At 44.6% G+C, this 22,206-nt stretch overlaps 1 protein-coding gene across 2 annotated transcripts in view; it reads left to right on the top strand.

Annotated features, from left to right (window-relative positions):
• Positions 1–22,206, top strand: part of PHTF2 (putative homeodomain transcription factor 2) — a 154,165-nt gene that overhangs the window by 53,383 nt on the left and 78,576 nt on the right. For both annotated transcript variants that reach the window (XM_019487502.2, XM_014606494.3), the window contains exon 3: positions 1,833–1,889. In XM_019487502.2, coding sequence (XP_019343047.1) covers positions 1,833–1,889 — 57 coding nt within the window. The remainder of the gene's footprint in view (positions 1–1,832; positions 1,890–22,206) is intronic.

Below are 22,206 nucleotides of genomic sequence, written 5' to 3'. Positions count from 1 at the left end.
TTCTTTATTGATTTTATTTTTATGGAAATCATTTATTTTTTTTCCTAGCCTGATTTACGTATGTAATTCTTTGGTGTTGAATTTGCGACGGCTGGCTGCTGTGGGGGATGCACCAGGCTCTTCCCAGCAAGGGAGGCGTAGAGCTGGGGATGTGCTCAGGGCAGGCGGTGGCACTGGCAGGAGGCTACAGGGGGACCCACTCTATAGCCCCAGTCCCAAGTGCCACTGCTGCCCTTCCCGAGAACAGCCCCTGGCCTCAGCCCGCAGCGGCCACCCACCCTTGTCCCATGCACAAGTCCAGGAGACGCATGCTCCCTATGCCTGCCCTGGATATGCGTGCTGCAACAGGAGCCGCCCCCAGGATAAGCTGCTTATGGCTCTGCCCCCTGCCCTGGTTGGGTGGTGCTCACCCCAGCCCCCCCCGTTCACTGTGGGGAGTTTGATATGGCCCCCCATACCCCTTCCCTCCCCCCCACAGAGGGAAGAAATGGGGCAGGGACAGGCGCTTCCCAGTCAGGGTGGTGACTGTGACCCTGGGACCAGGTGTGGGACAAAGCCATGGACAGCTCATCCAAGGGGTGTTGAGAAGGTGGTCACTGCCATTGTGTGCATACCTGGGGGAGACGGAGGGGCATGTGCCCCTGGATTTCTGCACACTGGGCTGCCTGCTGTGGGCTTGGGGCCAGGGTCTATGCCAACCTCTTCCCAGTGTGGGGGCTGGGCTCAGAGCTGGTGGGAGCAGGGCCGGCTCAGCTGTCTATTTAGGTGACAGTGGTACTCAGAACAGTAGCTATGTGGGGGGGGGGAGTTATGGGGAATTTTGGGGTGGCTGTAGTCCCCTTTTCCCAGCACCACCCCTACTCGAAGCATTTTGCTGTGCTGCCTTTCCCTCTGGAGCCACGCACTGGCCATGTGTCCCCTGCCCACCCCAAGGATGCATAGCCAGCACAGGACTCCTGGGGGAAAGGCGCATACTGAAGTGCCCTGAGCAGGGGTGGTGCTTGGGGGAGCTTGGAGGGTTATAACCACCCCAACATTTGCTGTAGCCCCACCTGTAGCCACCCCTCCCTATGCTGCCTCTGCTGCCTGCCCTGCACAGCTGAGCCCGTCCTGCTCCTGCCAGCTCCGAGCCCAGTGGACCCTGGCCCAGCCCTCCACCAGGGAGAGGCTGGTACAGCCCCTGGCCCTGAGCCTGCAGCAGGCAGCCTGCCCTCACCCTGCACACAAATCCGGAGGGGACTGCCTCCCCCTATGCCTCCCCTGGGTGTGTGCTCAGTGGTGGTGACCCGCCCCCCTTCCCTGTCACCTGCACTCTACTGGGACAAGCTGCCTGCAGCTCCTGGTCCCAGGGTCACAGTCACTGTCCTGGCTGGGCAGCCTGCCCCTTCTGCACTTTCTCCCTCACCGTGGGGGTCTCGATTTGCCCCCGACAGCCCTTCCCACCCTCACACCCTTTCGCCCCCCACAGACTTACCCACAGGATGCTGCTCTCCAAGCTGTCTGCCTGCATTCCTGTAAATCAGCTATTGGATCGGTATTGGCTGATATGGCTGGTTAATAATTGGCTATCAGTATTGGCCAAGAAAATCTTTAGCAGTGTATGCCTAGCAGAAGAGATTATATACGTTTACTGAGTTTATAGCATTGTCATTTATAGAAAATGGAATGCAGGAGAGTATGGAAAGATGCAGGCTTCTCGATATCTCCAGGGAATTTTTGGTTAATTCTTTTCTTTTGATGCAGCACCTCAGTAAAAAGATACATTTTTGCTTGCTACCTAATACCTCTTAAAACATAATCTAATTCAGATTTTTTTTTTGTTCTGTTTTTAGATTGGGGCATATGATCAACAAATATGGGAAAAATCTGTAGAACAAAGAGAAATAAAGGTAATAATTTGGCATTTGTTTATTTATTTGTTTATAGCGTAGGTCATGAATAATATAATCTGTTTTTTAATTTATCTCAACATATATAAACTAGTGTATATATTTTGCTATAAACAAAAAAGTTCTGGTTTGTAGTGTGTACCAGCATATACTTCATATATTATTTTCCGTTCTTACCTTGTAATACTTAAAATAACTAGTAAATGTCAATGTTAATAACAAAAGTATCACATCTTTCTATATTTTATTAGAGCTTTTTCTTTTTAGTTTCCTTTAAACCTGTCTGGGTTTTCCAGCAATTATTTTATCTGAATTTTAATGTAAATTATTTAAGCTTTTCTTTTCCACTTTTGTTTAGTAACCTTATACTTCCAGTTCACTTTTCCTCCTTTTTGATGCTGTCATTATTTTGTACAGTTTATTAGACTGGTAAGTACTTCAGGATGGTGGTTTGTTATCCTGCATAAACTACTTAATGGAGATTTTTGCATTGTGGTGTGACTAACAGAATGTCGTCAGTATTTTATGAATTGTTAAATTCTTATGTAACCAACATATTTTCATTGTAAATAAGCTTTAAAAGATGATGATGTGTATATGCATAAGTCATTTCATGATTGGGAGTTGAAGTAATTCCCTTAACTTTCCTTATAAATTAAATTAATTTTCAGCATTTTTATTTTTTTGCTAAAATACTGCATATACTAAAAGTGTTGTTATTGCATGGGTTGAAAGTTGCTGCTAATTTTAACACTATTCTGACAGCATGTAAATTGCTTAATATCTTCTTGGTTTACTTAGGATTTGAATAGTCAGATGAATAGAATGCATTATGAAGGACATGCTTTGGGAGTGTAAAATGGAACTTCAGCCATGTTAGAGCACTTTGGACTGTGCAGTTAGATGTTTTTTTTATACCAGAGTTAATTTTTTTGTCTTTGTACATATTATTTTGAGAGTTGGCAATTATTCCCATCTTTACAATTCTTAAGTGAAAAGAGTGCTTGCAAACTCAGGGTTTAAAAATATATATATATTACTGTACACTAATACGATCAAAAGACTTCATCTAAAATTGCAGCATCATATATATTTTCTTAAAGTATCCTCTAAATATTCTAGCCATTGAGAGTAAGAGGACTATATATTCCCTTGTGAAAAGTATTTAAAATTCTTTTTATTTGGCAAAGAAGTGTGCTCTTAATTCTTCAGCAGTCATGGATGCTCCTTAATTAAAACTTGTATGTCCAAAATCTCTTGTTCAACCAGAATTTAATGCTTTGTATCAGTAATTGCCTCAGCAAAGTTCCAAAATAATAGAAACATGTCCAGAAACAGTTTTCTTTTTAAACATTGTTTTTTCAGTGTTGCATCATATTGAGGGTTAGGATCATCATAAGACCTGTGTTTCTGTATGGCACAGATCGACTTGGTACAAACAATCAAAAAACCCTAGGCTGAATTGATTCAATCTTTGCAGCTTAGTCTAAGCTGAATATATTGAACCAATAAGCAAGTGAACATTCACTTTTGATTCCAGAAATGCAGCCACCTGCCTACTCTGGCCCATGCCAGAAGCCGGAGGGCATTAGAGTAGTGCTTCTCAAAGTGGTGGTCCGCGGATCGGTGCCGGGTCGCAAGCCACTGGTCGCTGGTCCACAGCGAGCTGCCAGGAAAGAAAGAAATATATTTTCAGAAGCATAACGTTGATATGTCATAGCGCCACAGTTCGTCCATTCCAACACTACAGGTGACGTCATGTTGTGTGAGGTGAGGAAAGAGAAAGAAACAGCCAGTCGCACATTTGTGTACCACTGTTACACGCAGTTGCTGCCACCGGCTGAACTGGGCACCGGTCCCTGGCCCACTGGAAAAAAAATTGTCAGTCCACCACATCAGATAGTTTGAGAAGCACTGCATTAGACCATACCTCCCTGTTGGGCTGGAGCAGGCAGCTTGGGTCAAGGCTAGCCCCTCCACCTTGTGAAGTGGGGGTGAGTTTGTGGGGGAGATGCAAAGCATCCTGGGATGCTGAGGAACTGTGAGTTAGCTCTGAATCTTGAGTGGAACAGAACTATATACTGGTTTGACCTAAATCAGTTAAGTCTGATTTAACTCGGTGGTCAGGAAGCCTCCACTTAACCATTATTTTCTACAAAAAGTACATTCTTATTGTTTGATATAAGTACCTTAATACATATTATTCACAATTCAGAGATAGATGTAGGCTTCATTTTTAGACAGTACACACTATACATTGTAAAGCAGTGATTTATTTTGATACTGCTTCAGCTTAATTTTGCAGCTACATCAGAAAACTGAATTATGATTTGGTTATTTTACTTACCAAAGCTAATTGAAACAGATACTTGTGAAATCACTGGGAGATGAACCATCTCCAATTCACTAGATTAATAATGGATATTTGGGGGATATTTTTGCCATGCTGTATTAGGAGGACATCAAATGAGTGCTGCATCCGTATGTTATTAGCTTGGGGCTTTCTTCACTTTCTTCTAGATTTCTTTTCCTCTTTGATTTCTTCTCTTACAGCCTGTCAAAGTTTTCCCTTCTACCATTCCATTCCCTCACTAGATCTTAAATCAATGGAGAGACTATACTCAGAAACCTCTCTCTCAAGATTTCTGGACCATTCTGCTCAAAATGTTTCTCTTCTGTCTCTACTGCCCCTCCCTCCTTGCATTTTTCCAGACTCTTCCTCCTTGCCCAGATCTACTCAACCCCCAACAATCCTTTATTCATTTAACTTCTTGAAATTTTGCACTTTTAGGCAGGGGTAAGGCCTTGACCCTATGTACGCAGACTTGTAGAGAGACAACAGGGCTGATGGGTAGGTAATCAAGTCCGTTATCTCTGGAGCGACAAACTAAGCCTCACAGAGATGTTTTATAAGATCTTCTAGACTGAGGACTGAATCTTATTGGGTAGAGTAGTTTTCCTTAATCTTAACTAATCTGTAGAGGAGCCTCTGGGAACCCCATAAGATTGGGCGCCTAATACAGTCTATGGCCTCTTGTGACCTATTTATAAAACTTTTCTAAAAAGGTTACATGATTATATTGTCTCAAATAGTAGATAATTAAAAGTTAATCTCTATTCCATGATGATATCTTTGAGCTTTACTATAACTTAAATTTATATAAGCTTTTTTTAAAAAGCATCTTAACAAAAAAAACCAACCCAAAATAAAATTAAATAAAAACCCCTGATTTAAATAAAAACAATATGAGCTATTAATGTTTAAAAAAAATAAAATTAAATTAAAAAAAAGTTGACTTTTGTCTATCCTGGTCAGTGGGATCCCAGGTGCATAGGTTGCTTGCAGGTGGAATCCCAAGTGGAGGGCCATGTCATTTGGCCCATGGGGCTTGGAAAAAGTGACTGTGGATGAGCCACAGTGTTAAAGGCCTCTGCTCCCCTTGCCAAAATTGTGGTCCCTTGTGGAGCCCCATGGGTAGGATTACAGCTCTACAGGCTAGAGGTTGAGCACCCCTGGGTTAGAAAATGGATTTGTATGGGATGACTTGGACAGGGATGCATCAGGCAGGGGTTGGACTAGATGACTTCCAGGTCCCTTCCAGCTCTACTTTTCTGTAATTCTGTAAACAGACACTGAGGGTATACCTCTGCAAATGGGGAAAACCTTGGGCTTCCTCAGTAGCAGAGATGCTCTGGGAAACCTCTTGGCACATCTCTCTAATTAGGGAAACCCAGGGTTTTCATTTTGCAGAAACATGCTCCCCAAGTCAGATCCCCTGGACTTCTTAAAGGTTTACTCCAAAGGTTTCTTTATTTGCAGAGATGTGTGTATGAGTTGGGGTGGGGCACAGCAGTGTGATAGGGGACTAGGGAATCCCCTGTCAGGGGAATCTCAGGGTGTGCCTCCGCAAATGGGATAACTGGGCAGGTGCTCCCAGGGCTTCAGTGGCCTCCCGCCTTCCCCACCTCACAGAAGCCTCTGCTCCTTTCCCCCTGCTGCTTATTGTCAGGCTCAGCTCTACTCTGGCTTAATTTCTTTCTGTGCAAAGAGCCAGAAGCAAACTCTGGCTTCTGTCCAGGCATGCAGCAGCCGCAGCTTGGCTTCAGCTTGCATGTGCTCTGTGCCCAGGAGGGAATGGTGCCAGAACTGTGTCTGACAGAATAAGTATTGGTGGGAAGGGGTGGGGGAGCAGAGGGTGCAGAGATGGGGGCAGAGGCTGTGGAGAGCACATATGGCATTTTGAGGCTGCAGGGGGGATAGAGACTCTGGGGAGAAGGCGGGGGGGGGCAGAGACTGCAGGGGGACAAGTGGTGGAGCACTCATCCCCCTTCACTGCCTGCTGCTGCTGCTTTCTGTGTTACAGCGGTGGATGGGACAGTTTTTAAGATGACCCTCTAACAGATTTTAGACTTGAAAATTATAGATGTCTCTAAAAATGTCTAATAAGTTTGGGGCCCCCAAGCTGATATACCTTATAGGTCCTGGTTTTCACAGGGATATGCTGTGAAGCACTTTAAAAAACTCTGCCTCTTTTTATAGGGTCACTTTTGAGTATCCAAAATCACTACTAATTTTTTGGTTTTTTTGTTTTTTGAAGCATTGAAGTGAATTCATGCACAGACTTAGTATGTTCCTTCATTTGGAGTTTTTCCTAGAGTTTGACTGCAACATGGATAATGTTCTCTAAATCAGTAACTCAGCTGGGCTGTGGCAGCACCTTAGGGTGCCATGGTGCGAGCACAGCCACTGCTGCAGCTGGGTGAAGCTGGCCTTTTTGCCTCATGTGCAGCCAGACTGGAAAGGTTGGCACAGGAGCACGTGTTCCAGTCTGCATTAGCGTTGTCTGATAAAGCAGGCAGGAATGCCTGCTGTGGCCTCAGCCCTGGTATGGAATATGGTGAGCTACACTGAATAGCATAATGTGGTATTAAGCAAACAAGAATTTAAAAAGTATGCACCTTTTTTATTAATGCTAATTTTTAAATGCTATTTTCCAGAGTAAGATGGAGCTTGTTCAAGTTAGTTGAAAAGGAGAAAATGCTAATTGATAGGTGATCAGCATCCTGCTGCTGTAAGCATTGTTAAAATGTATCTGCGAGATGGAAGAGGGCAATGCCTCCCACTACAGAGGAAGGCAGAAACTGTATAGTCCATAACAATATGACCACAGGTGGGGAAAAGATTATTTTTAGCCTGTGTGGCAAACAGCAAAGCCCAGAAGTATGAGAGAAACCAAACACCATTCGCTCTGCTCTTCAACTTGGGGATATGTGTGATGTCACACACACTCTCTAATTGGAGAGCCAGGACTCCCCTTCCTGTATCCATAAATGTACCTTATCTACTTTAATTTTGTTTCATAACTAAGCTGCCTGTGGATCTCTACTTCATTCTTCTTCTGATCATGGTTCTCTCCAATATCCACCTGCTCTGGGCTGCAGAGCTCTTCTCATAACTGCATCATAGTCCCCTTGTTTTCAGTTACTTATACCTTTATTAAGCTTTAAATGTGTGCTCTGAAGTTTCCATGTTAGGTGTGCCTTAGACCAAAATTTTGTTGAAAAGATTTCGCAAAAATAGTTCAGCTGTAACCAAATGTAAGCTTGCAGGGTGACAGGTGGTGGGCTTTTTTCACATGTCAACAAATTGATTGTGAGAGTGCTTTTGATGAGTACTAATCATAGAAAATTAGTGTTAGAAGGAACCACAGAAGGTAATCTAGTCCAACCCCATGATTAAAGCAGGACCATCCCCAAATAGATCATGCCAGCCAGGGCTTTGTTGAGCCAGACCTTAAAAGCCTCCAAGGATGGAGGTTCCACAACCTCTTTAGGTAACCTGTTCCAGTGCTTCACCACCCTCCTAGTGAGAGAGTTTTTCCTAATATCCAACCTAAACCTCCCTTGCTGCAACTTAAACTATTGCTCTTTATTCTGTCATTTCTCACCACTGAGAACCATCAAACTCCATCCTCTTTGTAACCTCCCTTCAGGTAGATGAAGGCTGCTATCAAATCCCCCCCATAGTCTTCTCTTCTGCAAATTAAATAAGCCCAGTTCCTTCAGCCTCTCGCCATAAGTCATGTCCCCCAACCCCCTAACCATTTTTGTTGCCCTCTGCTGGACTCTTTCCAACTTGTCCACATTCTTTTTGTTTGGGGGGGGGGGGGTGTGCAAAACTGCACACAGTACTCCAGATGTGTCCTCACCAGTGCCATATAGAGGGGAATGATCACTTCCCTTGATCTGCTAATGCAAGCCAATAATGTTAGCCTTCTTGGCAACAAGAGCACACTGTTGGCTCGTATATTCAGTTTATTGTTCACTGTAACCCATAGGTCTTTGCTGCTTAGCTAGTTAGTCCCAAGCCTGTAGCAGTGAATAGGATTCTTGTGTCCTAAGTGCAGGATATTGCACTTGTCCTTGTTGAACCTCATGCAATGTCTTTTGGCCCAATCCTCCAATTTGTCTAGCTCACTCTGAACCCTATCCGTACCCTGCATTGTTTCTGCTACTTCCCCCAGCTTGGCGTCATCTGTAAGCTTGCTTAGGGTGCAATCTATCCCAGCTTCCAGGTCATTAATGAAGATACTGGGCAAAACTGGCCCCAGACCTGACCCCTGGGGCACTTCACTTGATACCAACTGCTAACTAGACCTTGAGCCGTTGATTACTACCCATTGAGCCTGATGATGTCTTTCTATCTACCTTACAATCCAACTCATACTTCCTTATCATTCTTGCAAGAGTATTGTGGGAGACCATATCAAAAGCCTTGCTAAAGTCAAAGTGTGTTATGTCCACTGCTTTCCCATCCTCAGAGCCAGTCATCATAGAAGGCAAACAGTTTGGCCAGGCATGAATCCATGCTGATGGTTCTTGATCACTTTCTTCTCCTCTAAATGCTTAGAAATGAATTCCTTGAGGACTTGCTCCATGATCTTTATAGGGACTGAGGTTAGGCTGACTGGTCTGTAGTTCCTTGGGTCTTCTTTCTTTTATTTCTTAAAGGTGGGCACTATATATGCTTTTCCAGTCGTCCTGGACCTCCCCCAATTGTCGTGAGTTTTCGGAGATAATGGCCAGTGGCTCTGCAATCATATCAGCCAACTCTCTCAGCATCTTGGGATGCATTGCATCCAGCCTTATGGACTTGTACACGTCCAGCTTTTCTAAATAGTCCCTAACCTGTTCTTTCACCACTGAAGGCTGCTCACCTTCTCCCGAAATTGTACTGCTAGTTGCAATAGTCTGGGGGCTGACCTTGCCTGTGAAGACTGAGGTAAGAAAGGCATTGAGTACTTCAGTCTTTTTGTCCTCATCTGTCACTAGGTTGTCTCCCCCACTTAATAAGGGACCCAAGCTTTTCCTGACCTTCCTCTAGTTACTGACATATACTTGTAGAAACCCTTTTTGTTGCTCTTCATGTCCCTTGCTAGCTGCACCTTCAGTTGCGCTTTGGCTTTCCTGATTTCATCTCTGCATTCCCAAGTAGTATTCTTATACTCCTCCCAAGTTGTTTGTCCAAGCTTCCATTTCTTGTAAGCTTTCTTCTTGTGTTTAAGCCCACTGCAGAGTAGGAGTGCACCAATAGAGATTTTTGGAGCTGATACTGATAGCCAATTTTTATGGAGGCACATTGGCCAATACTGATATAATTTCCTATACACAGCTTTTCAGCTTAAAGGGGAGGGAAGGGGTATCTGAGGGGGCAGATCAAGGCCTCTGTGGCAAGGGAGGGAATGGGGCAGGGGTAGGGGCAGGTGCCAAGTAGCCGGGGTGGGAAGGGGCACAGGACAGAGCCGCAAGCAGCTTGTCCAGGGAGGCGTGTGCTCCCCAAATCTGCATAGTGTGGGGTGGGCTGCAGCTGTGGGCCAGGTCCAAGGTGGGTATGGGGTGGATGCATGGCTTGGGAGGGTGCGGGAAGGGAGGGGGAGTTGGCTCACACTGTTACACATGGCTCGTCCAGTGCTAGTCTGGTGGCTCCCACCTCTTGTCCGGGAGAGCGTGAGGTGGAGCTTGTGTCCCCAGATCTGCCTGGCTGCGAAGAACCCAGTCCTAGCCCGCCCCATGCAGATCTGGGAGTATTCGATCCTCTCCGAATCTGAGAGGAGGGGCTCTCCCCCCATGTGCATTTATTGGGGCTCATCTTACATCTGAGGCACTTATGAGGGACAAGGCCCCTCACAGCTGTACCATCTGCAAGCTGTGCTCTGCTTGCCTCACCCCAGCACCAGCATCCGCTCTCAAGTCCCTCCTGTGGCCAGGTGGCAAGAGGCAGGACAAGGGCTCTGAAGGAGGAAGGCAACAACTCCCCCATTCCACCCTCCCTTCCCTGGGTCATGCACACACAGCTGCCTCACGGAGCTGGGGGGAGACTGTCCCCCCTGCCTGACTGTGACTGTCAGAAGTTGCCCCCCATGACCACTTCCCCCCCCCCTCCCCCGGCAGCCACTCCCCCCTGCTGTGTGCAGCAGGGTCCTTCCCCTGGCCCCTCAGCCCAATGGGCTCCTGCCCTTCCCAGAGCCAAGTCCATTCATTCCCATGGCCCTGCCCTGGGCAGAGGGAGGAGAATGGGCAGTCTGGCCCAGAGACCACCCAGCCCTGGGCAGCCAGGAAGGCTCAGGCAGCTATCGCCAGGCTGGGGTTGAAGGGCAGGGGCTCAAGGGCTCTGCACAGCCAGTCACAGGCACTGATAGGCTAGCCCTGCCTGCTGCAGCTGGCACAGGCACTTTTACATGTGCTCTGGGATTGCGGGGCTGGGGGGGCAGCACTTCAATTATAGCAGCCCTGAGAACTGTTTAAAAGTGCCGCTGCATCTCTTGTATCGGTGTTCCAAAGCTTAGAAATGGTGATGGGGGTGCTTGAATTAAAGCTTGTTCAGTGAGCTTTAGTTCAGGTGCCCCCACCGCTATTTTTAAGTGCAGAGACACTGATACACAAGACACAGGAGTCTGCTGGAGCATGGCAATTCACACTCCAGCAGACTTGATTAATTGAGTCTGCTCGACGCATGGTAATTCCAGCAAGTCGAAGAAGCCTTGCTGCTCATGTATAGGCACCTCCAAGGCACTGTATCCAGAGCAGCAGGGCCAGGCACGGGGAAGGTGGCAGAGGGCCTACTGCAAGCCCTTTATTCTGTAAACAAATTTATGCTACACTGTGTTGCACCATGCAATCTCTGCTAGCTGTAAATGTCCCAAAGAAGCACAATATGGAATTTTTTTTAAATGTCTGAAAAGAACAACAGAACAGCTTATTGCAAAGTATGTGCTGCAAATATTTTGTGTGGAGGCAACACCAGTAAAGATTTCAACAACAAACTTAATTCAGCATCACAAGACACACCGTGCTACTGAATACAGTGATTTCCTGAAGATGACTACAGGGAAGAAAGAGGCAGGGCAGAAAAAAGCTGTGGCAAAGCAATTATCGTTACACAAAGCACTAAAACACTTACAGAATTTGGAAGTGGAAATGCCAGGGCTAAAGAAGTTATTAACCGTTTAGCTCAGGATGATCAGCCATTTTCCATTGTAGGAGATACTGGATTCCACCATCTGTTTGAATGACTGGAGCCTCATTAGTTTACACAGAGCCCAGCAGAAAGTTTATAGCTGAGACTGCACTGCCAGAGATGTACCGTGTTGTTCTAGAACGCATACGGATGCTGGTTGGAGATGATCATGTATCAGCATTTAGCTTTATGTCTGATATTTGGAGGTCTGATGTGTCATCTATGTCAATGCTGTTTAACTGCGCAGTAGCTAGACATGAATTATAATTTACAGAGAAGTACTATGGGCTCAGGAGTTCAGTTCCCATACAGCTGAGGCTGTTTCAATGGCATTTGACAAGATGTTTGCAAGCATGGAAAATCCCAAGGACAAAAGTTCATGCCATTATTAGAGATAATGCAAGAAACATAGCAAAGGTGATCCAAGACTCTGGTTTGCCAAGTTTACCTTGTGTAGTACATATACTCCAGCTCATTGCGAACAAAGGAGTGTTATCATAGTGCAACATGTCTGACCTACCAGCTATCAGATGAAAAATTGTCGAGCGCTTCAAGCATTCTCCATTGGCCTATTCTCATCTGTGACAGGGCAGTCCTGAGGCCAGTCACTACGTTGGCCTGCCCACCTGTCTTTCCTGCCATGACTTTGATATAATTAATAAGTTGCTTTCTAGGTGGGAAGCTGCCCTCTTAATGTCCTAATACCCAGGGCATGCTACATAACTCCAAGCTCCTCTTTGTGTCCCAAGTGTCACAGGTGTTATACTGCTCTGTCACTTCTATGCCTCTGGTGCTGGGCTGTGCACCCCTGTAGCTGCGCCCCTCTGGTGCTAGGGCTTTCTGTGCCCCTATAGCCGCACCTCTCTGGTGCTTCTCTCTGTGCCTGACACTGGGCTCTACCCATACAGAGAAGGTGGAACAGCACTTACTACATGCTGCAAAGCCTTTTGGAGCCGAACTGTGTGCTTGGAGTATATGCAGCTGACTATGAAATCCCTGCAATTCTCACTGTACATCAGTGGGGGCTAATGGGAAAAGTTGTGATAGTTCTTTTGAAGAACTAACACGTGAATTGAATTCATCCTTGGCCTCTGCTTCTCATCCATCCATTGTGGCTTTAAAAAGGCTTTTGAGAAAAGTTACAAATTCTGACCATGGAATTAGAACTATGAAAGTTACTTTGCTGGAAGCCATGGAAACGCATTTGCTGAAATTGGATTGGAACCTCTCTACAGCATTGAAATGCTGCTGAGTCCAAGATGCGAGGAAGGGTACTGTACTGATAATAGCAAAAAGCTGCTGGGTACACAAATGTTGGTGACATACCTGGAAAAAATGTAAGCCAGCGGGAATGACACAACAAACAGAACCTGCCACAGAGAAATCAAAGGAAGCAGATGACAGCACTACAAAACCGAGCTTCTTGTGTTCAACGTATGATGAGATACTGGAGCAAAGTACCTTGGGGTAGAAACTGACGGGGTAAACAGCAGTGTAACACTTCAGAAGCAAAGTTACGTAAGTGAGCCCATGGTTCCAAGAAGTGCAGAAAAACTAAAATACTGCGAGAGGAACAAAAGCCAATTTCCCATTTTGGCTGAAACTGCATGGAAGTTTCTCTCTTCCCCCTGTAGTAGTTTCATAGTTGGTAGGGTCGGAAGGGACCTGAGCAGATCATCAAGTCCAGCCCCCTGCCACGGGCTGGAAAGAATGTTGGGGTCAAACGACCCCGGTAAGGTGTCTGTCTAGCCTCCTTTTAAAGACTCCCAGGGTAGGAGTGAGCACTACTTCCCTTGGAAGTTGGTTCCAGATTCTAGCTGCCCTGACTGAAGTAGGTGCCTCCTTATATCTAGCCTGAATCTACTCTCCCTCAACTTATTGCCGTTATTCCTTGTTACTCCCAGTAGTGCTCGGGGGAACAGGGACTCTCATTGCCTGCTGATCCCCCTTGGCTAGTTCATAGATGGCCACCAGATCCACTCTCAGCCTTATCTTGTGGAGGCTGAACAGGTTCAGGTCTCGTAGCCTCTTGTAGGGCCTCCCCTGCTGTCCCCTGATCATGCTAGTGGCCCTCCTCTGGACCCTCTCCATGTTGTCCACATCTCTTCTGAAGTGCGGTGCCCAGAACTGGGCGCAGTACTCCAACTGTGGCCTGACTAATGTCATATAGAGGGGGAGGATCACCTCCTTGGACCTGCTCGTGATCAATCTGTGGATGCATGACAAGGTGCAGTTAGCCTTCCTGACCACATTCCCACATTGGCGGCCCATGTTCATCTTGGAGTCTATAATGATTCCAAGATCCTTCTCTGCCTCTGCGCTGATGAGAAGGGAGTTCCCCAGCCTGTAGGTGTGCTGCTGGTTCTTTCTCCCTCGGTGCAGTACCTTGCACTTGTCAGTATTGAAACCCATCCTATTCTCATCTTCCCACCCCTGTAACCTGTCCAGATCCAATTGCAGCCTGTCTCTCCCTTCTAGCATGCCCACTTCTCCCCACATCTTAGTGTCATCTGCAAATTTGAACAAGGTGCTTTTCATCCCTTTGTCCTAGTTGCTGATGAAGATGTTGAACAGTGCGGGCCCAAGGACCGAGCCTTGGGGAACCCCACTGCCCACATCCCTCCAGGTCGAAAATGACCCATTCACCACCACTCTCTGGGTGTGGCCCTCCAGCCAATTGGCGACCCATCTGACCGTGTAGGGATTGACACCACAATCTCCTATTTTTTTTAACGAGAATGAGGTGAGACACGGTGTCGAAGGCCTTCCTAAAGTCCAGAAAGACTACGTCCACCGCAACACCTGCGTCCAAGGATCCTATGACCTGGTCACAGAAATCCACCAGGTTGGTCTGACAGGACCTGCCTTGAATGAACCCATGTTGGTTGCCCCTAAGCATGATCTCCCCTGCTTGCCCCTCGCAGATGTGCTCCTGGATAATTTTCTCAAAGATCTTCCCCAGGACCAAGGTAAGACTAATGGGCTATAGTTTCCTGAGTCCTCCTTCCTCCCTTTTTTGAAAATGGGGACAACACTGGCCCTTTTCCAGTCCTCCGGCACCTTGCCAGAGCACCATGAGCACTCATAAAGCTGTGCCAGGGGTCCCACAATGACCTCTGCTAATTCCCTCAGCATTCTGGGGTGGAGATCATCAGGACCTGTTGATTTGAACATATCCAGTCCCACTAGAAGCTCCCTGACTAGGTCCTCTCTGACCCTGGGCCTGGCTGTGCCTCTCCTGGGAGCATTGGGGATCTCGGTGGGGGGGGATGACCCGGTCCCTGCTCAGAAAAATGGAGGGAAAGAGATTGTTAAATAGGTTAGCTTTGTCGTCTGGTGAGACCACCAGATTTCTTAGCGTCTCCTGCAGAGGCCCCACGTTACCCAGAACCTTCTTTTTATCCCCTGTATATTTAAAAAAGGATTACTTGTTATCCTTGATCTGGGTTGCTAGTCCCAGTTCCATCTCCGACTTGGCCTTCCTAACAGCCCCCCTACAATCCCGAGCAATGGAGGTATAGTCCTCCCTGGTGATGCCCTTCCCTTCCATTGGGTGTACGCCACCTCCTTAGCTTTGAGACGTTCCTGGATGCTTTTGGCTAGCCATGGGGGCTTTTGAGTGCTCTTGCCCCCTTTGATCCATGTTGAGAGCAAACAGCTGTTCAGTGCAGCTTCATATGTGTTGAATGAGAAGAGGAACCGACTGATGTGTGAAAAAGCAGAAATGTTGCTTTTTATCGAGGAAAAACCTTCCACTCACCCATTTGCTGCGCTAAAGTTTATAAACAATAAGGAAAGTATAAATGTCTTTTTTAACTCTACCAATTGTAATTTATTATTATTATTATTATTATTATTATTACTATTACTACTACTACTACTACTACACTGGCTTCTACAACTACAAACTGTACCTCAACATTTTTTGTTTGTAACTTTTACATCTTTATCTGCATTTCTTGTGGGTTTTGAAGCCAAAATTGTTATGATTATACTGTTTTTTTTCTGACTTTGAGGGTGATTTTTGTCAAACAAATTGAATATTGAGTTTTACAATGACTGCTGTAAAATGACTCATTATGTAAGTGTATAAAGTTTATACTACATACTACCATTTTAAAAGTAAGTTTTACAGTTAATATGTGTTTGTTTTTATTTTGCTATAAAATGTTTCTAGAAACAGGAACACAACAATATACGTGCATGTGATAAATGTAAAATAAACAAACAAAAGGTTTATTTATGTCAGTAGTTTAAAATACCTTGCATTATTACTTAATATTGGTTATCAGATAGATATTGGCTGATTATGGCTGGTTAATATCAGCTATCGGTATGGGCCAAGACAATCTTTATTGTGCACCCCTACTCCTTTCTTCCTTTTGTCAGGATCCTAAACTCAATCATGTTGTGGTCACTGCTGCCCAATTTGCCATGCGCTACTACATTCCCCACCAATTCTTCCCTGTTTGTGAGTAGCAGGTCAAGAAGAATATGGCTCTTAGTAGGTTTCTCCAACACTTGCACCAGGAAGTTGTTTCCTTCACTCCCAAAAAGTTCCTGGATTGCCTGCACATTGCTGTATTGGCCTCCCTGCACATGTTAGGGTGATTGAAGTCCCCCATGAGAACCAGGGCCTGTGATTAGGAAACTTCTGCTAGCTGTTTGAAGAAAGCCTCATCTGCCTCATCCTCCTGGTCTGGTGGGCTATAGTAGACACCCACCATGACATCACCCCTGTTGCTCTCCTTGCTAGCCTTAACCCAGAGAGGTCTATTTCCAGAGAGGTCTATTCAAGAGGTCTATTTCCACTCTCATACTGGAACTCTGAGCAATCATACAGCTCTTTCACATACAGTGCATCTCCTTCTCCTCTTCTCCCCTGCCTGTCCTTCCTGAGCAGTTTGTACCCATTTACGAGAATACTCAACTCATGTGAGTTATCCCATTGCTAATGCCTCCATGCTTTGGAGCTGGAACTTGACATTTTGCAAGTTAACCTGATGCTAAGGATGCTTCTCTTACAGCTTTTCCATGTGGAGAGGGCACATAGAAATCTTCATAGTTTTAAGCCTCTAAAATCATATAATGCTCAGTAGAGTTGTTTGGCATCTAAATTCTCTGATTCAAAATTCCGTTTGCACTTAAGTGTGTTCTGATTCAATGCCTCTCCTGCGTATGAGTGGATTGTACAAATACTAACCCAACTAAATGATGGCATGATTTACTTGAGGTTTGCAGGAGATGAGCAGGATTTTTCCTGAAGTTGCTGTTTTGGGGCCCTGTAAATTATAGCTGAGAGCAGGGAAACTCTCCTGTTCATTCAGGGCTCCCTCCATGGCACCTAAACTATAAGAAATAGGAGGACATAAATGTTGAAGGGTGGGGAATTATTGAGAGAAATGGGTGAAAAGGGTTGTAAGAGTTGCAAGATGGGGGAGGGGAAAAGGGAGCAGTTGCTGGAGGGGTGGGAGTAGTTGAAACCAGTAGGGTGGGGGGTGTGTGTGTGTGTGTGTGTGTGTGTGTGTGTGTGTGTGTGTGTGTGTGTGTGTGTGTGTGTGTGCGCGCGCGTGGAAGGTAGTATACGGAAACATTGTGTAGGAGCAGAGGGAAAAGTGGATATGGTTGGTTGAGGTCTTAAGGGATTTCATAGGTGAAGAAATCTCACTGTAGAACACATTTCCATCTAGGTCTTGATTTGATCTATGGAGTCAATTCTTCAAATTCCTCTGCTGTTACTTGTGAAAGTAACTGACAGTGTGCACCTGATCCACATGTTCAGCCTACTACTGATACCAGTTATTCATAGATTTCTAGGGTCGGAAGGGACCTATTAGATCATCAAGTTCAACCCTCTGCTCTGGGCAGGAAAGAGCTCTAGGGTCAAATAAGCCTTCTCTTGTGAAGGCTGAAGAGATTCAGGTCCCTCAGTCTGTCTCCATAGGATCTTACCTGTAGGCCCTCAACCATACAAGTAGCTGTCCTCTGAACCCTTTCTAGGTTATCCACATCCCTCTTGAAGTGCAGTGCCCAAAACTGGATGCAGTACTCCAGCTGTGGCCTGACCAATGCCGCATAGAGGGGAAGTATCACCTCCCTAGACCTGCTTGTGATGCACCTACCAATATAAGAAAGAGTGTGGTTAGCCTTACTTATGACCTCATCACATTGGCAACTCATGTTCATTTTTGCATCAACTGTGACTCCAAGATCCCATTCCACTGCTGTGCTATTTAGCATGGTACTTCCCAGTCTATAGATATATTGGTGATTCTTTCTTCGCAGGTGCAGCACTTATCTTTGTTAAATTGCATCCTATTCTGTCTGCCCACTTCCCCAGTCTGTCCAAATCTGCATGAGTTCTCTCTCTACCCTTGTCTGTGTTTACTATACCCCATAGTTTGGTGTTGTCTGTGAATTTGGACAGAGTGCTTTCTACACCCTCATCCAAATCACTGATGAAGATATTGAACAGTACTGGTCCAGGGACAGAGCCTTGGGGGACACCACTGGTCACATCTCTGCAGGTAGAAACTGACCCATCCACCACCACTCTGGTTGCATCCCATAAGCCAGTTTTCCACCCACCTGGCTGAAAAAATCCACATCACAGCTACTTCGTTTATTTGTAAGAATTGGGTGCGACACTGTGTTGAAAGCCTTTTTAAAATCCAAGTAAATAACATCGACCTTTATTCCTGCATCTACACACTTTGGGACCTGGCCATAAAAACAAACCAGGTTAGTCAGGCAGTATCTGCCTGCTATAAACCCATGCTGGTTGCCCCTGGGCATTGTATTATCTGCTGGCCCCCCACAAATGTGATCCTTGTGGATTTTTTTTTTCCTTTTTTTTTTTTCTAAGGTCTTGCCAAGAATAGAGGTGAGGCTAATTGACCTATAATTACGCTCCCTTCCACCCCTTTTTAAAAATAGAGACCACATTGGCCGTTTTCCAGTCCCCTGGGACCCGTCCTAAGAACCACGAGTGCTCAGTTATAACAGCAGATCAATAGTAGTGGTTTGAACTATGTATTTAAAAGTGCAGATCCCAAAGTGAGAGTCAATATGGTTCCACATGATGGAATTTCTGTTTTTTCCTTTAAAAGTGTAGGACCTGACATCTTAAATACCTGTTAAATGAACATTACAGTTACAAAGTCAAGCTTGGAAATGCAGGACATCATTATTTGTGAAACTTTTCTTGCTTGCTCCTTTTTGTCTATGCTTAATTTTACATAATTTTGTGGGGTTTTTTTTTCTCTAGGACTCTCTCCTCATTTAATCCATAGGATTAAAATTACTCTGGGAATGAATCAAATTTGTTTCTTGTCTGAGCCTGTTGTCTGTAGGATACTACCTCAGTTGTTATTCAAGCTGGTAAGGGATTGTAAACTATGTTTAAATCTAACAGATTCTTTCAGTATATCAGTGGTCACCAACTGGTCGATTGATGACCACTGATTTATAGCGGTGCTGCTACCCCAGCCTGAGCCCTGAAGATGTGGGGGCTGGGGGCTGGCTGGTGCAGGAGAGGGTGGGTTTCAGCTGTGGGCTGGAAGGCTGTGCGTGAGCTGTTCCTGTTGGGCCTGGTGCATGCTGCACTCGGTGGTGGCACTGGGAGCTGGGGTTGGGGAGGCTATGGCGCCCCGGGGCCCTGCTCCCAGTGCCGCTGCTACAGCCTCCTGGCCTGAGCCTGAGCTACATTGCCTGCCCTGGCTGTGCAGGGCTTGCCCCTCCTCATCACTGTTGCGGGGGTTGGGGGGAGCAGATCAAGGTGTTGTGTGTCCTTCACTCCCCCCCCCCCCAGACTTACCTGGTGGTGAGGGAGGTAGATCTTTGGTTCCTTTTAAATTCCAAAGGTGATCTCTGACCTGAAAAGGTTGGAGACCACCACTGCTGTATGTAATTTCGAAGAGCTATTCTACCTATCCATGCAGTTAGGCTTTTTTCATTTCAGTCTTCGTTACTGCAACACCCTTTTCCCTGGCCACGATGACAGCAGTCTTGTCCTGTTCTCATCGATCTAGAATGCTGTTGCAAAGGTTTCCACTTTTTTTGCCACATGGCTTCCCTTTCTTTATCACATCCAATCCAAGCTATTTTTTCACTTTAAGTACTTCATGGTCTATCTCCTCCGTACTCATCTCTTATTCAGTAGAGGTTTTCACATCTAGCTCCATTTAATGCACAACACCAGTCTTTTATCATGTACTTGTAAAGTCTTTAAACACTTCCCTGTGCTGCGTCCCAAAAAGCTTTGCCTTGATTTATATAAAATCTTGATCAACTATTAGATCCATGTACTGAGACAATTACCTTTATTCTGGGTTGTAAATTTACAAATGTATCCATCTGTTGTCCTTTGTCTTATAATTGGACTGTGAGCTTTAGGAATGGAGCCATGTCACTGGCTATTTCTTTTTCTTAGGGGTGAGGGTGCAGCTGTTCGGAGATTGGGGTCTGCCCAGTTTATACCACAGTGGGATCCTGGTTCATCACTGTGGCTCCTAGATGCTACAATAATAAAAAAATAATTGCAGATTGAGAAATGGCGGTCATATTTATGGAAATGGAAACATGGAATGTCACTTTAAAGAATTACAGGATGCTGGAAAAGTCATTTAAACTATTTCTTTTTTTGGTTTTACAGTTGTCTCTGGGTGTATGTTTTGCAATTTCTGAAAGCTTAGTGGAGAGGTATTAAGCTTGTATTCATCTCTAGTCAGGCAGAAAGTGGGGCAGGCTGATACCTTTGAAACTAGCTGGTTTAGAGAGTCCTATTTGAAATAGGTTGTTGCCCACAAAAGCCATCTTTTCTGCAGGTTAGATGATCTACTTTATCATTTTCCAAGGGACTTGCTGCTCCCTGGATAGTCCTGACAAAGTTGATTAGTATTTGCTGCAAGGAAGCTTGCAGGTAAAGGCTAAAATGCTTTGTTTAATAAGGTCTATGTCTTGCTTAGCCAATTCTGGACAAAGTGAAGCCAAGCCTGTAAGGTTGAGGTTTGCAGGGCTACAGGTTTGGCTTTTGTTATATACTTTCTCAAAGCGTCACTCGCCAAATGTTATAGCATTAAAAAATGCAAGTTCTAACATGGAAAGTGCTCAGGCTGATGATTCAGAGAGGAATCTTGAGAGGGGGGGAAAAAAACGGAGGAGACTGCCTTTCACTATTCTCTGCCTTTCCCTTTCTAGCACTCTGTTTCAGTCTTATGTCTTGTCTCTGTAGGTTCCAGGTCTCCATTCCTACCCTTTTTGTGTTGGTATAACTGCAGAAACCTGGCATCTGTGCTAGAACCCGAAATTGTGTACTTGCCTGGATTGCTATGGCTTAAATGAAATCATGTTTATCCAGGAATATGTTTTGGAGCCGGAACACAGCATGTCTTAATCCTAGTAGTATGTAGGGTGTACTCATATTTCTCTAAATCTTTACAGTATTTTAAACTATAAATCAGCAATGTACAGAGAAGAGATTTGAGAGAGGGTAATAGACTTTCTTTGATTTACCTGTTTGTATATGGCCATGGCACTCAGAAGTCTACATAGCCTGGTATAAGATGAGGATAAAAAGGAGACATTGGTGGATGCTGTTCACTGTTTGCATGTAAAAGAAACAGATGCAGTTGGGAACCTGAAGCTGTTCAGTGTTTTGTTTTCTTTTTTAAATCGGAATGATGGAGTGTGATTCTGTTGTGGAAGGAGACTTCATAAAAAACAGTGTGTCTCAATGGTTCACATGTCAAATGTGCTTCCTTTTAGTTGAAATTATTGTTTTTAAAGATACACTTGTTTATATTTATAATCAAGGTTTTTAGTTGACATGGAGTTTTTAATTTGTGGGTTATGCTGTAACTTCTGTGCCATATTATTACCTTAATATGCAGTGTCAATGTACACCAGTAGCTTAATGTGGTTTAATTTAGGAGCGTTAACACCTTCAGTTGATTTAGGTTTAATTTTCCTGAGTCTCCCTGCATAGACAAAATCTGAAAATAAGGTCATTGATCAATAAAGGGAGTCAACAGAAAACTTTCAGACAATTTAACTATTAATATCTAGGAAATTGTAGCTAACTTGTTGAATATTCTGTAAGGATATTGTAAGTAATGGGATAATTGATTACACATATTTTTGAAATCTGCATATCTTTTGCTGTATAACGTAGCTTTGACATGTTACTTGCTATATAAAATCTAACATGCTCATTATATAGTACATGTTATGGAGCTAGTGTTAGATTGCAAGAAATCTTACGCCTTCAAACTCGTGAGGCTGCCACAGGATTTCCTGATAACGGTTCAAGGCAATGATATGCATCTTGAAAACTAAGATGTCAATTTTTGAAAGTCAGACCATGAAAATACTTTGTTCTAATGTTTAGACTTTTACAATTTTTTAATTTGTTGTTCCAGATTTCACAAGAAGCTGCAGGTAGTTCTGTAACTTAAGGTTCCCATTTTCCGCTCAGGTATAACATGCCAATTTGCAATCCAGTTATTTGGATAAAAGAAGTTAATTGGAGCTTTATATTCCAAATTATTTGAAGAACTTAATGGTTCTTGAATTTTTACATGCAACTGATTTCCAATAGTTGCTGTGTTATAACATCTTTAAATTGCAATATCCATTTTTAGATTTGTTCTGTGATGTTGCTTTATTTTGATTTTAATTTTCCCTGTCCTCTTTTCTGCAAACTTTGATAGAAACCAGTAGTGACAACATCATATCTCATTTAATTGTAACTAGTATTTCTCAAAATTTGAGCATAACAAATGTAAATTACCATTTTAAGTT

This window comes from Alligator mississippiensis, chromosome 4, assembly GCF_030867095.1.
Source record: "Alligator mississippiensis isolate rAllMis1 chromosome 4, rAllMis1, whole genome shotgun sequence".
NCBI classification, from domain to species: domain Eukaryota; kingdom Metazoa; phylum Chordata; order Crocodylia; family Alligatoridae; genus Alligator; species Alligator mississippiensis.
Note: the sequence above shows the minus strand (reverse complement) of the source record. Positions and strands in the feature narration are given on the sequence as shown.